The sequence below is a fragment of the Dromaius novaehollandiae genome, chromosome 1 (genome assembly GCF_036370855.1).
Source record: "Dromaius novaehollandiae isolate bDroNov1 chromosome 1, bDroNov1.hap1, whole genome shotgun sequence".
Taxonomy (NCBI): domain Eukaryota; kingdom Metazoa; phylum Chordata; class Aves; order Casuariiformes; family Dromaiidae; genus Dromaius; species Dromaius novaehollandiae.
The window spans coordinates 109,345,140-109,363,415 of record NC_088098.1 but is presented as its reverse complement, the minus strand read 5'-3'; the positions used below and the strand labels follow the sequence as shown (position 1 = coordinate 109,363,415).

Below are 18,276 nucleotides of genomic sequence, written 5' to 3'. Positions count from 1 at the left end.
ACATAAGGTGTAAACCTTTATGTATGTTCTTCCTGGAGATTGAACATTCTTCCTGAATTCGACTGCTGTAACATCTCAAGGGTGCCATACTGTGGTGGTATAGGAATGTCTCTGAGACTCAAGAAGTAATCCCTTTGGGAAGTTAAAAGCTTAAGAAACTGATTTCATTAGCTGTGACTTATCAGACAAAATAGAAATTGTTGAAAGCTAAATGTTCTTCTCCATTTTGAATCTCATTTGGGCTTGTAAAACAAGCCAGCAGTTCATCACCTTATTCACAATAAACTTGGATACTCTTTCTCAGTACTGAAGTAATGATGAAGAGCGTTCCTTTCAAGCAAACCAAAGTTATATACAACAAAAATGAGTTTAATAAATCACAAAACCCATACCCTTTTTTTCTGTGAGTTTCACTTTGGAGCCATATAGTCTAAATAGTAGACCTAACTTTATGCAATATTAAATAGCTGAAAATGAAGTTTTTCACTTTCTTGTATAAGAATATCATAAAAGTGTTTCACTGTACTTGGTCTTGTATAATACGTCTGTATCTGTCTGTAGGTGTTGATAGCAGCTGTGAATAATTAGAAGTTGTGAAAGATATAGAATAGGTCATTTCACTATTTTGATTCACCACCATGTTAGACAGTTTATTTTTTGTCTGCTAAACAGGTAGAAGACTTTTCTTCTTGAAAGGTAGTAGTAATTCACCTGACTCATGCCCTCACGCTACCAATTACAAGTCTAATGGAGATATTCCATTAAGTTTTTTGTCCATTTGTTACAAATAACATTCAGTATCCCCAAATAAGCACTAGAGAACAAATTTATAGAAAGATGCATATATTCATATAGTTCTTGTTAGTACATGTTGCAGTTGTAAAATATACACATTCATTTGAGTATTGATACATATGTAAGTCATGTAATTAGTGCAAGTGCCCACATTTTATCCAGAATTTAATGCTGGAAAAAAATTAGCGCTAGTGAACATACAAGATGATCCTAACTAAAGATAATACCAGAGCTAAATCAGTAAAGACTCTTATATTTGGAACAAAAATGTACAGCTGTTCATGCTTTAGTGCCAAACACAACCCTGATGCTCACTGCTTTGACTTTATCACACCTCCAGACAATTATTACACAATTCACAATAATACATTCAAGATACATTCATTGGTGATAGAAGTGATACATATGCTTCGTGAATGGCTGCAATTATGCATTTTCGTTAAGTTTCTTTTTTAGTGAAATAACAGCTCTCCATGATTTGGGGGAAAAAATAACTACTTTTGTCCTTTATTAGGAAAACTTTTTAAATATGTTTCCTATACCTTAAACAGTACTACAGTATCAGGATACTTTATGCATAACACATTTCAAATATAATATCATAAATACTGAAAATTCCTTTTTTAATAAAGTGCAAGGATGAGAGACAACTTCTCTCAAAAAAAATCAAATGTAATTAAGACAAGAAAAGAATGAATCCAGTTACACAGTATTAATGCCTTTTTTTCTTGACTTTGCACTTCTTGTATTTTTGGTCACATTCTCTTTGTTTCTTTTTGTCATTCTCACTACTACTGTCACTGTCACAACTTAGCTGTTCTCTCTTTCTTTTAGAGGTCCTTTCATCCTTCTGATACACCTCACAATCACTTGAATGTGGCAGGGCCCAATGGAAAGAACTCTCTCCAGACTTAAAATTTGCAGCTTGATTCTGATAGGGAGGAATGGATAAATTTGAAGGTAGTGAAGTCATCTGATTGAAAGGAGATTGTTGACCCACTGGACTGTGTACTGTGTACTGCTGTGCTAAAAAATGGTTCATCTAGAGAAGTAAAAAACAAGTTGTTAATACTGTTCAGAGAAAGTTTTGAAGAGTTTAAATTTGCATGCATTACAGCTTCTACGGTGAAAATATTGATAGTTATATGAAGTTATATGAAATAAACACAAAAGGTTTGTGAGTACAGCTTATATATTTTATTAGATCAACTAGTATAGTTGAAAAAAGTAGACATCTTTCTTGGCAAAGGTGGAACAGAGAAACATAATCTGATGCAAGATTAAACTTCCATTTAATCTTTGTGTAAGGTAATCAAACATGCCATTTCTTTCATTTCATCTGTGTATTTTATAAACATTTGTAACTGCAGTGCATCTGCAATTTATTTTGATTGAACTAATTTTGAAGTAACTGGGCAACAAGGCATTCCAACAAGGTATAGCAAATCCATAGACTGCAGCCCTTGGAACACCTCAACAAGAGCCCAGCTCTTTGCTGCATTCCCTAAAGTATCCAGAGTCCCTCTCATATAAAAGTGCACGCCCCAAATACACAATACAATTACAAAGGTCAGAGAAGGAATAGTGACTTTCCTCTGTCTAGCAGTAACTAGAAAAATATTGTGGAGCATGCCTGAGTATGTCTTATGTGCAGACTCCTAAGTAAGTACTTGGCACTAAGTACTAAGTTAGTGCCTGGCCCACCCAAATAAAGCTGAGGGATATGTTTGTGTGGGAACATGTGAGAAGAGCTCATTCTATTTAAGCTTGTCTAGAGCAACAAGCCATCACTGGAGACCGCCTGCAGTACTGTCCCTTCCAGCAGGCAAAGGATGGGATGGAGTTGGTTCTGTGTGCTGATCTGCTTACAGTTTGGTGTCTCATTTGTCTGGCGTGCATGCACTAGATTGTTATTAAGAACTGTGGTCACCAGTGAGCAAAGTGGCAGAGTTGGTACACTCCCAGCCACTTCAACCACAATGGAAGGGATGTGAAAGTTTGTGCAAGCATTAGCTCTACTGAGGGCAGAGCAAGCAAAGAGGAGAGGCAGGCCAACACCAGATCCATGCAACAGGGAATAGCCCCTCTTCATTTTCATCCTCAGATTGCAGCTAGCAGGAACAACCCACCCAAAGTTCAGCTCGTCTGCAGTTACAAGGTCTTGGATCATTCCCCAGTCAGACTGGGTGGCACCAATACTGCCCACAGTCCGCACCCCACATTAAAAGACAGTTGGGTTTCTTCATTCCTACTGATCCACACTCATCAGATTTAGAAGCTCCATGAATGTGTTTGGTGAGCTGGATTTGTCCCATAGGCTGCCATCTGAAGAAACTACTCCAGTTGCCTTGTGGAATATCTCAGTAGAGATTGATAAGGAAGAATGGACCAGTAACGTCATATTCTGTTAGAAGGGAACTGGAATAGCGGTTCTTCCTATATACTGCAATAAAAGTAAATAATGCATGTGAGAACTGCAGAGGCATGAACATGCAGAGGCAAGGTTCAGGCCAGAAACCCTCAAATGATTGTTGCCCTCACTTGTTTCTGTCATTGGTTGTCATGGTGTGTTGTGGGAGTTTTCATTCGCTTTAACACAGGTCCGTGTTTCACACTTGGGCAAATGTGAATCGAGTAGGAGAGTAAAGAGGCTCCCTGACTGAATTCCTGTGTATGAAAAGGCTATTGCTTGCATGGTTGTAATTCTGCTACGTTAGCTTGTCTCAACAAGAGGATATGGAACAAGAAACAGCAAAAAGCTCCTCCTGTAGACTTTGGCAACCTTAAGCTATACTTTAAAGATATTCTGTGACTTAAAGACATTCCTACAATAACAAAATGTTTTGGTTTAATTGATCCCCTGTTATTGTAGTACCCTTAAGTGCTAAAAGAAACTGATCCAATATAGTCAAAGATAGCAGCCTAAAAGATATTTTGAGGTATCAAATAAGCACCCTTATTTGCAGAAATGCAGAATACCTTCAACTTCATAAGCCCCCTCCCCCCATTTATAACTTTTACCACAAACTCACCATCTTTTGAAAGACTGAGTATTCCTGAGGTAAATTATTGTTCACTGGAAAAGGAATAACAGGAAATGGAGGATTTCCATAAGGCTCTTGATACCTAGGAAAAACAAGCAAATATACAAAGGGTAGACTTCCACCAAATACTGTTTACTGCAGTGCTGAGATTTAACTATTGGGATATAACGAGTATGTCCACGAGGAGGATTAAGATAGTAACAACTGAATTTCTGTGAAAAAATGTAAAAAAACTAGGCAAATACAGCTTAAGACTCAATCAGTATATAATCTTCTCATCTACTTAAGTTCATGGACTCAAAAGTTTTTGATTTGACTGTTGGAGTTCAGCTTCTGCGGAGACTTATGTCACACTTGTAAACAAAAATGTTGAAAAATACTGAAACTAGAGTGTTTGTAATTCCTTTGACAGTTTGTGCCTGTGTATTCCTGCGTGTGTGACAGCTGCTTGTACAAATACACACCATTATGAATATAAACTCAATGAGGTTTTAAAAGCTTATGTCCATTATCAGATTTTTATCCCTATGAACTATAGATCAAAACATTGCTAGTAGAAACACTATACTTCAATAATTTTTCAGGTTTCTGTATCTTGCAGAAACAAATGAAGACTGGAAAGCTGAAGCTGCTTGAACCTCTGGCAAGCTAAACAACCAAACTTTAACTAGGACTAGTTGTAAGTCGTCAGTAGGATGCAGTCAAAGTGTACTATGGCTGTTTTTATGAGGAGTCTACAGATTGATCTCATGTTGCAAATTTAAAATGCAACATATTAAATTCCCAAAGAATCATCTGTGACAATATAGTACAGTCATTAAGGATCTGACATAACATCAGAAATAAATTAATGTTCCTTAAAATGGAGGCACAACAGTATATTAAATGTGAGTGTTTCAGTCAAAAAGGAATGTCACATGAAGGTGAAAAAATCTGGTACGTGAAAAATATTTCCTCTTAAGATATTTGAAGAGGACACTGGGTATCTTTTTACATTCTGATTTTTCCTCTGTTAGGACCTTGTTCTGTTCCTATAAACAATATCAGAAAGGATCATTTTTCTTATTTTATATGTGATATTTTTGAAAGATATTGCTGCTCTTTGTAATACACCACCTTATTCTCCCACATCAACTGACTTTTTAATGAGATTAAAAACAAATCATGCAATTAAATTCACAAGTTTGTTACCTATATGAAGGTGAATATATGTCAACATAGTTCTCAAAACCATGTGCAGGGTTGTTTAGTTCTGAAGAGTGTGAACTCCCTGTAAATAAGATAAGAGCATAATGACTATTCAATTATGACTATTTGATTAATCAGTTAAAAACACAGAAACTGTTCTGTCGTCTGTGGTGGGCTAGCATATTAGAGTAGTTGTAAAGGCAAGGTGCTATATTATGGCAGATAAAAATCTGTATCATCATTTTAATGCATGAAAACATTCATTTATCATTTATTCAAGCCCATTTACAGAAGCATAAATCAGGGCTGTTGAAATAATCGAAAATAGAATCATTCCCACTCATTTGCAGACAGCTGCTTTCCTCATAGCAAGTGCTTCTGATTTTAGGAACCTCAGCCATTTTACTTGAAAACAGAAACTACTCTATACAGCCTTCTAAGGAGGGAGTAGCCCAGTGTGCAGTGAACATCAGTGCTAGACATTTGGGCAGCAAACAGTGCCTTGATCATTAATTTTATAGAAAGTTTATTTTTATAAACATAAAATGAAGAATATGAATCTGACTGCATTCTTCTCACTACAGTCCCTTCCACTTAAAATAAAAGCTCTGGTAACTCTATGGCCTTAGTATAAAACCTATCATCAAATAGCTTTAAAGCAGCTACACAAATTCTTAATCAAGTGTTCCTGTCAGACTGCAAATTAAAGTCACATCCTGATTCCTAAATGTAACCTGGCATGAAAAACTGCCATGGCAGAGTTGTTTCTAAATGCTTTCCATAGTGTGTTGTCTGAGCTGGCTCACAAATTATGTTTTTCTAAACCCACCTATTGTTTCTTTCTAAATAAACAAAAATACAAAGTTTGAATCTTTCACTATGCAAAAGCCATGAAAAGTTAGTTTCTTAAAAAGAATGGACTGTAATTTGTTCAGCTGTAAATTATTATCTTTCTAAAAGACTTTAAGATGCAAAAGTCCTACAATATTTTTTATAAATAACTAGAATTTAATTTTAGCAACTACTTAGGCAAATTTAATCATTGAGAGTACTAAACCTACCAAGCCGATACTGTACTTTAATTGGTCTTCCATACAAACGGATTCCATTCAGCAAAGCTATTGCATAAGGCACTGATTCGGTATGCTTAAAGCAGACAAATCCAAAAGACTTAGGTTTTCCTTCTTTGTCCTTACAAATGGTCACTTTGGTTAATGGTCCAGCCTGAAAGAAATTTGTATTATTTTCTCACAGAACTTAGCAGAGTGGCTTTTCATTCTGCTTTGAATATGTATTTCATAATGATGTATATACAGCCATAGTCAGAAACAGCACAACTCAGTATAAGATTCTCTACTTAATTTTGAAAATGTGTCTCCACACGCCCCCACCTCTAATTCTGAGCTTTCTCTATTAAAAGGGAACCAAGCATCACTCTGTGGATGATCTTTAGTGTTCTCTATTATAATTATATCCTCTTTACTTTTCAATAATTGAATTATTTCTTGATTATTTTTAAAGGATAATTATGATAGCTATAAGGATAATTATGATAATTACGTAGGGGGAAGACTAAGTTACCAATTCTTTGTGGCAAAGGCTATCTTATGTATATACATAGCTGTTAGCACAATTTCTACAGAGGTTTGTGCACAGCTAATATAACTCCACAAACTGATAATATCACTGTGTAAAAGTGACCAACTCCATTAACACGTTTCTGTTTTACACTTGCTTAAATTCCTAAAATAGGCAGTATCAAAACTGTAGGAAGTACAAACCCAAATACAGAATAGTACTTACAGAACCAACACAAAACACATATAAAACAAGTTTTCCGTTAAGTACTATCCAACCCTCAGCACAAATGCATGGTAAGGAATCAAGAGACCCTTGATTTATCTCATCAAAGACAACATACTCTTCCTGACCAAAAAAAGAAAAAAAAAAAAAAAGGAGAAAACTTAGGCTGAATATCTTCATTGAAAAGAGGTTCCATCTCTACCCATCCATACCATTTTAATCTGGTTCAGTATTTCTAGAAGAACCAAATTAAAGCAGTGATATTCCAGAAATTTTTTGCTCTATTTTCAAAGAAACTGTCATTTTCATAACAGATGTTGAAGATGATGAATCTTCCTTTATCAAGACTGAATATTAGTCACTGAATTAACAGTTTCTTGTAAAAAAAACCTGCACATCCGTAAGGCCGATTTAGCAGAGTGAAAAGAGAGGGCCAGAAGAAGTCTCCTCCTGGTCAGGAGTTTTGAAGACATAACTGTTATATTTAGGAGGATATAATATGTCACCTCATTGCTGACTTGGGTAAGTTACAAAGTAATCCCCCAAATACAGTAACAGAATTACTGAAAGTCTAAATTACTGATGGAGTATTCATGGTTGTGAAGCCATGGTTTGGTTTAGGCCAAACATAATTTAACTTATGGCAACAGCTTTACAGTAATTAAAATGTGCATAAACAGTTAGTTTCAAAATAAATACACAGCATATGCTCAGATGAAGAACTTAAGGCATGGAAAAGGAAGTAATTTACTTTATTATTCTGCATTTTTGATGATTATTGTCAAACAACAAATCTTCAGTTTGTGTGCTGTGAGCATTTAGAGTGATGATGTAGAGCTATCTTCTTCCAAGTTATTAGACTGAAGATAATAAAGATCTTCATCTGTGATAATAACATCTGATAGCAAAACATTTTTGCCAGCTGTGTATAAACTACTCCTAATTTAAATAAGATGTCTCTTTCTCAAAAATGAGCAATATTTCCTAGCTTCTGCCCTGCCCCCTCCAGGGGAAAGTAAGGGAGTAATATAGGCAGACACTAAGGATCGAAAACAATGTACCATTTTTATTATCAGTGCAGAAGGATGATCAGGCTATACAGCAGTGCATAATACCTAGGTTTTCCTGGGCACGAAATCTTCAAAACGTTGATCTTGTCTTTCCCCATATCTTGAAGTTTACTGTTTTGCCTTTTTTTTTTAACAAAATGTTTATTTTTTCTTCAGTTGACTCTTTAAGGCATTTTTGGTGTTCTGCACTACTCTGCAATTTTTCTAAAAATGACGTATCTAGTCTTCTGATTATTATTTGCCTAGTGAAGAAAATCTGGTTCTTCAAGAACTAGAAGCAACAAGGTCATGTGCTTTGCAGATCAGTTTTTTAAATATGTAGTCTTCCTGTTCCTAAATAAAAATATTAATAATTTAAAAGTAATAATCATAAATATTTTCTCCTTATTTGATAGGGGGAAAACTACAGCTCAGGAGTGCATTTTAAAGCTAGAATGTACTAGGAAGATTGAACTGTATATTCTCCAAGAAAGGACAACACCACAACCAGAAGCACATGCTGTTGCAGCAAAAATCAGAAAAGTGTGAGTGAGAAGAGAGTGAGATGAAGAGGAAGATAAGTAGGTGTTACTGGGATGACATGGATAAAAGTAAGCAGTTAGATAAAGTGAAGCAGATTAGGCAGAATAGTCATGCAAAACTGCATTCTAAGAGTATCTGCCTATTTTTATCACTTTTGTGCTAAGATTTCTATAGTATTACTTATGTCTCTGGTAAGACAAGCTACCTAAACCTATTTTTTATAATTAAATAACAGAATACTGTTTAATATTGGAAACAGGTAGGAATGATGCATAGAAAATGAAAAAAAAAATCTGTTTCTTAGATAATTTTAGGGAAAAGTTAAAACCAAAGTTAGGAAGAGATGGGAACAGCTGAAAACCAAAAGGCTAGGCTAGACTAGACCAAACAAAAAGGCCTTTTGATGTAAGTGGAGTAGCATGCTGCAATCTTAGCCAGTTAACAAGATGATCTTCATATTAATCAATTGAATAGAACTGCTTAGAAGAATAAGTTTTGATTAGCAAATGAAGAGAACAAAATATTCTGCCCATCTCTTTTTTGTACTTTCTGGTTTGCTAACATACCAGAAGGGAGCAAGCTTCATTCTGAGATTGTAGGAACCGAGTAGATTTGTGAAAGCAAATCTATCACCATGCTGTTGGCTGAACTGCCCAGTCGGAGTCCGAGAACTTTAAGCTTGAGATAGACTGACTAGATCAGGCCAGGAGAAAAAGGAAAAAAAAATCAGAAAACCTTGACTTCGGTGACTTTTGTCAATCCATCTGAAATTTGACGCTAGCATTACTGATATCATGCTCCATCCTCTGCATTTTCTATCCCCTCTTCTCCTTGCTACTTTCAGGTTAATAAGCCTGGTTCTGCCAAACAAAGGTTCTGTCAATGTCAGAGATCAAAACTGAAAACTATCTTAATATAGCCCAACTCTGAAGCAAGTTTCTTGATCTTAAGAGAGTTTAAGAAGAGGGGTTTTTGTTTCTTTGTTTTTTAAAATGACTAAGAGTGTAGTCAGCATTGGAAGAGATAGCATAGGAAACATTTTCCCATTGCTGTTTTCTTTCCTCTGTGGCATAACTTAATCTCCAAAGAAATAGTTTAAGTTCCAATTTGAAAAACAGCTCTGGCTATTTAATATAGTCCTTCCATGCCCCTGAAAAGACAGCTGATAGGACTAAATGATTTATATATATATATTTTTATGTTTTGATACTTGAGAAGATATTAAAAATTCTGAGTCCTACCTGCAAATCATTCCTATTTCCTGTCCCATTCTGTTAGCAGTTTCATCCTTGCTCAACTCATTTTCAGTCCTTTCCCTTACATTTTTCTAATTCAAAGTCTTTCATAATAATAAAAAGAAAGCATAGAAAGATTTTTCACGGGGATTTTTAAAACGCCTTTTTACTATCTAACTTCCTCACTAACTTGGGACCCATTCGTTGCACCGAAATTTACACAGCAAAGAAAAGGAAAACCGAGGGGAGACGTTTGAAAAAGGAAATAGGGGACAGTTCAGATCAGCAGCACACCAAGCACCACCAGGCTGCTGAAGCGGCAATCGTGTCCGTAGGCCTTCCAAGACCTGCCAGCCCCGTACGTTTGCCGATCCGACGACCGCTCTGCGCGGCGAGCTGCCTGGCGGCGCCCCCTTTTCTGAGCCTCGCGGTGGGGCGGCTGCGGGCCTCGCACGCCCCGGCAGCACGGGCTCTCCGGGTAAGCCCCTCGCCTGCGAAGCAGAAGCGGGTGGCTCTCCCCGGCTCGGCCTGCGGGCGGCTGCGCACACCGTTACCGTCGCCACCGCGGCGCGGCAGCCCGCTCCTGCCCCGGGCCCCTGCTCTCGCCGCAGCTGGTGACCTGCTGCCGGGCCGTCGCCTCGGCGCACGCCCTGCCGCAGCCCGGCCAACGGCCACGGCTGTCCATTACCGGGACGCGCGGGGCGGCTAATGGCCAAGGTTGTCCGTTACGGGGAGGCGCGGGGAGCGCGGCCCCTGCGCGGGGACCCGCGGCGCGCCCGGCCCCGCCCCCGGGGCCCGCCCTGCCCTCCACCTGCAGGAAGAGCTCGTAGAGAATCTCCTCCCGCACGCGGCTCTCCAGGTTCCCCACGAAGAGCGTCCGGTCCGCCTCCCCGGCCCGCCCCGGCGAGGACATGGCGGCGGGCGAGGGGCACGGGCGAAGCGCCCCCCGCGGCCGTAAAGCGCCGCGCGACAGGACGCGTTGCTGGGAGACGGGCGCCGCGCTCGACGGGCCGCCTCGGGGAGGCTGCGGTGTCCTAGCAACGCGCGGGCCCGTCGAGGTGTCTCCGCCGGTAACAGCGGTGGACGGCGTCACGGGGCCGCCCGGGGGGCTTAATTTGAAGGAGGAGGCATCGCGCAGACATAGGTGCGTATTACGAGTGAGATTCCTAGAGGGCTAGGGACGATGGAGTCGGTTTGATGGGCCTAAGTTCAGTTGGAGTTCTTACTGTAACTGCAGGCAAAGCTTGAATTTTACTTAGCGGCATTTTGAGAGACACTAAGCATGCAGGCTCTTGCTGCCAGGCGAGGGAGTCGTCTTCGGTACCCCTGCTCTGTAAGGAACGTTAACGTTTTAAGAAGCTTCTTTCGTTTTTGCTCCTCTGAGTTTCCCCGTTGACAGTTTTCAGGTCTGCCAGTGGAAGTGTGGATCATACAGAAGCGCGAAATCTTAGAGAAGTAGGTCACTGGAATATTTTCCCTCCTGTCTGTGTGAAAGGTGTAAATGAGCATAGAAGAAAAACTTAAGACATAATATGAAAATAAACCATATAAAACTCTATTCTCTGCTTGCCATCTTGTGCGATAGATGGGTACTGCAGCTGCTGTAGTGGGACAAATGCTTTAAAATCCTCTAACGTGCTAAGTATTATAGTCATCAACACGATAAAGCACTTCGATAGTTTCTAATAAAATGCAAATGTGAAGTGTTGGGCATTTTATCTTTCTCAATATTTTAAAAAGAACTCGGATATGAATGCTATCTTTAAAGTTGAAATTGTACCTGCATTCTGACCCACTGTTTCATAATCATTTGGGTCACCTATCAAACATACACATTCAATATGTATTTTTAAAGTCTTATTTTGCAAAGAAGCACATTTCTAGAAGTCATCTTGATAACAGCAATGTAAAATATTTGTCAAATAAATTGTTTTTCCTAAACATAAATGGAGTGCTTTGCCTCCATGCCCATTGTTTTCTAATGGAGGCTTGGTTACTGACTTGTCAGGTGTCAGCTAAACACTAGTAATAAACTGTATCTTTTTCTTATGTTTATGTATAAGAAGGGATTATCAATTTACATGAGTTATGAGCTTCAGTGTAACAAGTTATGAGACTGAATTTCTTCCAGCTAGTCAGAATTATTTCCCTTGCAATCTTTAAAAAGTTTTTTCCACAGTTAAACATGCTGTGTTGCTAAAATTGAGCTTGCTTCAGTCTTGCCTAAAAGGAAGCAGCACTCATAGGCTGGTGGTTAGAGGACCGTCAGTATTTATTCTGAAAAGGGGATATAACTTGATTCATAAGAGCAATGAAAATTCTTAAGAATTTCCTTTTTTATTTTTTCCTCTTTTTTCTTTTTTCCTTTTTTTCCCTTTTTCCTTCTTTTTCCTATTTTCCTTAACTGATGGACTGTGGGCTCTCACAGAAGAGTCATGGTTCATTCAGGGGGTATTGTTCTTATGGTTCTGAGCACTGTGGGACAGAGTACTTAAGAGGCAGTGCCATGATCCTCCACTGGTTTGCACAAACTACTTTAGGAGCTGGTAACTCTTGACCTTCAGCATGACATTGGTACGTCCTTGCGAGAACAGCAGTAGACAGAACAATCTTAACATGCAGCAAAGAGGAACAGACAGTACCTGAACTTTCAGGGTCTTGAATTTGTTTGTGACAGTACCTGAAACTCACAGCCACTGCAATGGATTTGCCTCACAGTGGGATGTCAGTAGAAACCATAGTGTAGACATTAACAGTTAAGATTTATGAATTTACAAGTGACGTAAGTGCCTTTGTTGTTGAGCAGAGCAGAATTCCCTTGTCATAGGTCAGAGTGGTGAGTATTAAGCACTAGTTCAACAAGCTGATTAATTCTGAAAAAGTTTCTAGACATTTATTTAGGAGTAGAATTCTTTCCTGATCCTGGTTTCAATGGGCTTTAAAACATGTTTGTTTCATAGGTTGTTATATCAACATGGGTGACATAGTACTTTACGTGTGAGATGGGCTTGTTGATTTTCAGTTCTGTAAGGAACTTAAAATTTCCTTTTTCCTATTTGTTGTGAAAGAGCAAGCAAGCATGAGCAGTTTAGTCACGGGTATTAGCATGTATTAGCATTAGATATATGTGAAGGTACATACATAAGATTTTCCTCTAATATCAGGTAATTGGCTCATGGATAAATGTGGTAAGTGTTTTAGTAGAGCTCATTACTGGTTCCAGTACCAAGCATTTTCAGTAGTGTTGAGTTCTCCATCCTTTAACTTGTGAAGCCTGCATAGTGAGGCTGCCTAACTGATAGTTGCTTGGGTGCACTAAGTTTTTATTTGATGTAACAGTAATCTATATTAAAAGTTGTGGGAAAAACAGAAAAATTGACACTATACTGTTACTTGTTATAGGAAATATTTTACAGCAGTATGGCTGTGCTTTCACAACAATGGTTGCACATAGAGTCAAAGACTTGAGATAAAGAGGGATTGCAAAGAAATAACAAGTGTTGCCTTAATGAACTTCAATGAGAATAGGAGGACAAATTTGAGGAATAGAAAACAAAAAAGTCACTGCTTAAGCTGAGTCCTGAGTAGTCATACTGCCTTGTCTTCTCCTCATTATTGAATTCAAAGGGGAAAAGACTTTAAAGAGACTTCCTAAAGTTTATCAGCTGCAGAAACTTCTGTTGCACAGCTTTGTTCAGCTGTCCAGGAACACAACTAGCTGTGGAGACTGATCACTTAGAAGTAAATAATGAAAAACCCCCATTACTGATTGTGGAAGGAAAAGAAGGAAACCCAGATCATGCCTGTAGAAACACTGTGAAAGCTCCACCATCTAGAAAACATTTCTGGGATGCTTCTGCATCATATCTGAGTGGTTCTGGTATCTTTTTTTTTCTTTTCCCTCTACAGTGGAAATAATTGGGCCAGATATAGGTAAACCAAGCATTCAGGCTTCTAATTGGGATAATGCAGAGTTTATCTGCCTCTTTGCCTTACTGTGAACTCCAAGAAAATTAAGTTTATCCTGTTATATTTATCTGGTGAATTGAGTTGTAAATAAATGAGCTTCACAAAGGTAGATGTTTCTTCATCTGTTTTACAGTTGGGGACACAAAGAGAATGAAGTTAAGTGACATACTCAGAATACCTAGCAAGTCAGTGTCTGAGTGAGAATTGTAAGCCTGGGACTGTAAGCTCCATCTCTCTCCCATATACTTTGTCAGATGTGCTCTGAATTTAGGTTAGAGAGTGATTCTTCAGAAAGCTCAGAAAATTATTTTGTGTGCAAATTAATCCATGGAGATGCACAGTTCTTAGAATTATTTTCAAGTTCTTACAGAGAAATTGTTCCATAACCTAAATGATTTTTTATTGCAAGTTTCTTATGCCCATCTCAACGTCTCTTAATTGCAGGTTCTGCAGAATACCAGTTCAGTGACACTTTTGAAAAAAGCCACATGGTTGGTCTCTAAGGTGAGGTACAAGTAGTTACACTGCTCGCTAAATTCCACACAGGTAGCAGTGTTGTCAGTAGTATACAGCATGAACTACTTACATGTAAATCTGGTGATAGCCAAAGAGAGAGGGAAATAGATTAAAAAAAAAATCCCAACCCTGAAAGTCCAGAAACCACCCTACCTACTGAAGTCATTCAATAGGAGGAGTCATGAATTGCAGAAGCTTGAATACAGTTTTGCTTTCTGCTTCCTACTCTACATTCCACCTACTTTATCAGTGACATTCAGTTAAGTTAGAAATCTAGCATGCTGTAGAAAGTAGATTTTCCACTTGTTTGTGGATGTTACGTATTGCTTTTCTCCGTTTCCACATGTTGAAATTGTGTTTCTTCATCTGTCTCATGTGCTGGGTGAAATCAGGTAAGAAAACCATTAGCTTATTGTTTGTGGTATAGTCTCTTTTCTTTATTCAAGCATGGAAAACTAGTATTTCTTCATGTAATTTGGCCAAAAGGTTAAATCTTGTGAATTATGCCTGATGGAACAGTTGATTAGTAAAGAGAATTTAATCACTTTGAAACTGAGCCAAACGTTTTCATTTTAAAGTAAATAGAACAAAGCCTGGTACTTTATCTCTTGCTGTACTTTGTACAGAGACACATTCAGGTATGTGCACTTTGTACTAACTAAAGAGGAAATTGTGAAATAGTTTTAATACATTAAATTATGTTTGAAATTATTCTTTGTTGACTGAGTCAACTTGAAAAGTTTTCAAGTATCTATTATACTTTAAATAACAAAATTTAGTTACAAAGAAGTCTGCATGTGTTTAAAATTTTCCCCTCTTCAGCCACAGAAGCTAGCTACTAATAAAATAGTGATCACAAGCATGCACAGAAAAGTTGAAATTATATATTACCTGGATTAAACTGCATATATAACTACCCAAACTGTATTTATATTTTCTAACTGTACAGAAAAGAGTATTTGTATACTCTCATGAGAGTGCACAAAAGGCAGTTGGGTATTCATTCCAATAACCAACCAGAAATAAGAGTTTGAAAAGCTTCCTCTTAATGATTTGTTGCTAAACAATTCAAAGCACTAGACTATTATACTACTTATGTAATATCACAGTATAATCGTTTTTTCCTCTACCTACTTTTCAAAGAATAATTCTGCTGTCATTTCGCAGCCATAGGTAAATGTGTTGTTTTCCTGTGAAATTTCCCAGCTAGTAATTAGGTTTCATTAATTAAAATATTTTCCTTGTGATAGATTTCTCAGTTCAGTGGACTAGACTGTCTCTGTTTTATATCAGTATCATTCCATTGACTTTAGAAAAATTCTTATTTCTACCAATCAAATGTTATGATAACAAATCAAAACATTCAAATCAATACGAAGGAACACTTTAACAGTATCTTAACGTGAATCTTTTATATGTTAGTAATATTATAAGGTTCCATGATTAAACTTGGATTTTCCAGAGCAAGAACAATATTATGCAAAATTAAAAGGATTTTCATGTTGTAGCTATGAATCTGAATAGTAAAAAGGTAATTGATTGGTTTTTAGCATTTATATAAGAGAATTTCTATTCTAATCTTATCCCCTTACATCGTTATATGAAAACTGGAGATTAAATGGGACACATTCTGTTAACATTTCAGTATCTTGTCAAATGCATGACATTTTACCAAGTTCTTGAATACTGTTTCCTACTAAATTCAAAGTAACAGCAGCTGAATAGCTCTTAATTTCGCATTTTTTTTGATAAATCTCAGCAATGCAACTGTATCTTGAATTGTGTTCCTGTATCAGTAGCTAGTTAATAAACTGTCCAGTAATCATGGTAAACATTACTTAAATTATTCAACTTGCAAATGAGGAGAACTGTGATACTTATTTTAAAACACAGAGAATTCTAACTTGTTGTCATTTATGATAAGGTGATGATAGGCATGAAACTTCTCTGGTCAAGTTGAGGCAGGAAGTTTTCTAATACTCAGTCACTTCAACCCTACTCTGATTTGCAAATATCCATTATTATTTGTGATGTCTGGTCCACTGGTGACTGATCTAGTCTTGGTACATATCTGGTTTGGTCTAGAGATGACTGGTCTAGTCACCAGTTGTTCCCTAAATGAATTATTTTTAGTGCATGTTAAGTGCTGTAATTCACACAGTTTAGCTTGTTTAGATATGCAGTGTAATATCAATGATGTTATGCATTGGGGTTTTTTGTCATTTGATAAACCTTTTTTTCAAGTGACATACATTTCTGTGTACATTGTAGCTTCGAAGGAAGATTTGAATACATTTGTCAGGTACCTTCTGACCCTTTGTGCTTCCCCTGCAAGACTTTATAAAGACTTTATAAAAGACTTTATAAACTGTTGGGGGCTTTATCTTTCTCAGATTTGAAACATGGAGGATTCAGTTCTGTCTTTTTTTTCCCCTCTGTTGTTAACTGATTACTGGGAAATGGAGAAGTGCTAGAATTGCCTCTCTTACAACTCAAAAATTCTAAGAAATTCAGAGTGTTTCTTTTTTTCTTTACTTTTTTTTTTTAGGAACTGAGTGGGCACTATTTCTGTTTCGACTTTCCAGAAGTTTACCAACTCTTGTTTTACACAATTGTTAATGACAGGAAAATTGAGAAAGGTACTTCAAATATCAAACAAGAGCTTTGTGTAAAGTAGCATAGTCCACTAGAAGTCAAGAGATCGGCCCAGTTTTCTTTGATCGTAAGACAGCTAAAATCATCGAGAATGCGAAGAGGTCATTCAGAAAAAACTGTGACAGGCATAGGATTGTACCCAAAATACTGAAGTTGCTTTCCAGACAGTATGACTTTAGTTGCCAAAGAATACTTTCTAAAGCATTGACCTTTGATATTAATAAGCATGCAGGGGAAGAATTAAGTATTTTTGGACTGTTGAAAATCTCCATCCTTTTGTTGATCCTCCCTGATCTAAAGCTTAGCCTTCTGTACCATAATTTTCCAAGTACAGAAATGCTAAATGCTGCAGTTTTTCTTGTATCTTCTACATATATTGATCTAACAGTGTCTTATTTTTTTCAAACTCAGAACAGGATCTTTTATCTGTTTTTTCTTTTTTCCTTGCTAATGGTGTCCTTATGATGATCCAAAAGTATGGAAGGGTTCTGGATCATTCTGCACTGTCAGACAACTGTTGTTTCTTGCTGCTAGGTTGAACAAGAAGGCCTAAGAATGAGCAACTTTACCACCCTGGCTGAAAGAGGAAGAAGCAGCCTCAACTGTGTTCACTATACAGTGCTTATACAACACTTATACAAGGCACATTAGTTGTGAAAAAATTTTGAGAACCTAAAATTTGAAGGCTAAGCTAAGGATCTTATTGACACTGACTACTACTTTGTATTTGTTACAGAGAAAATAAATGATTCAGAAATAATTAGGTGTATTTTGTATTTGACTGTTTTAGAGGAACATAGTGAAATTTGCAGTGCCATTAAACCATGGCTCACCATCACTCAGCACACATTCCAGCTCCTTGCTCCAAAGGTCTGGGGTGGATAAAATGGAAGCTCTCCACTGTCTTAGTGGATAAATGTGGAAAGAAAAGTTAAGAGGTGGTCTTTCAGATTGTCTAACTCATAAAATTTTCATCTTTTTCAGGTGAGGAGAAAAAGTGTCCTGGATTTACGGGTCTTAATATAGGCAATGCTTTGACTGGAACGAATCTCGAAGTCCAGCTACTGTTATACACAAGGGAAAATCCAGATTGCTCAGAGAAACTCAATGAACGTAATGTTACAGCATCTGAGTATCTTAGTACCTCCAAGAAAATTATCCTTGTTGTTCATGGCTTCAGACCAACAGGATCTATACCAGTATGGCTAGATGACATAAAGACCCTTTTATTGACTGCAGAGGACATTAACCTCATTATAGTTGATTGGAATCGTGGTGCTACAACTCTGAATTATAATACTGCTGTTGAAAACACCAGGAAAGTTGCAAAAATACTGAAGAACTATGTTGACCAGATGCTGGTAAGGCAGAGAGTTATATCTTTCCAAAATAAGTTTAAATGGCATAGTTTGGGCGAGGATGAATATTTAGAGTGATATCTGAAAAGAAGCACAGTGAATAACATCAAATGACATGTCT

The 18,276-nt window shown here is 37.5% G+C and overlaps 2 protein-coding genes across 3 annotated transcripts in view; one reads left to right on the top strand and one right to left on the bottom strand.

Annotated features, from left to right (window-relative positions):
* Positions 1 to 826: 826 nt before the first annotated feature.
* Positions 827 to 10,624, bottom strand: RBM11 (RNA binding motif protein 11). Its single transcript, XM_026108009.2, has 5 exons — positions 10,469 to 10,624; positions 6,089 to 6,251; positions 5,031 to 5,109; positions 3,828 to 3,921; positions 827 to 1,837 (listed from the first exon to the last, which is right to left on the bottom strand). Exons 1-5 carry the CDS (start codon positions 10,568 to 10,570, stop codon positions 1,508 to 1,510), a joined length of 768 nt encoding a protein of 255 aa, XP_025963794.1. The 5' UTR covers positions 10,571 to 10,624; the 3' UTR covers positions 827 to 1,507.
* Positions 10,625 to 14,325: 3,701 nt separating this feature from the next.
* The window catches only part of LIPI (lipase I), a 29,963-nt gene continuing 26,012 nt past the window's right edge, over positions 14,326 to 18,276 (top strand). The window contains exons 1-2 of one of the 2 annotated variants that reach the window (XM_026108008.2): positions 14,326 to 14,534; positions 17,782 to 18,158. In XM_026108008.2, the coding sequence (XP_025963793.1) occupies positions 14,456 to 14,534; positions 17,782 to 18,158 (456 nt within the window). In that variant the 5' untranslated portion in view covers positions 14,326 to 14,455. The remainder of the gene's footprint in view (positions 14,535 to 17,781; positions 18,159 to 18,276) is intronic. The other variant, XM_026108007.2, reaches the window with a different exon arrangement.

Bases quoted from the DNA above. Each gene is read 5' to 3' on its own strand.
- RBM11 (XM_026108009.2), bottom strand. From the start codon at position 10,570: ATGTCCTCGCCGGGGCGGGCCGGGGAGGCGGACCGGACGCTCTTCGTG. The intron at 3,922-5,030 runs GTAACAAACTTG...TGTTTTTCCTAG, and splicing joins ATATATTCACCTTCATATAG to GTATCAAGAGCCTTATGGAA. The intron at 1,838-3,827 runs GTGAGTTTGTGG...TTACTTCTCTAG, and splicing joins ACTCAGTCTTTCAAAAGATG to ATGAACCATTTTTTAGCACA.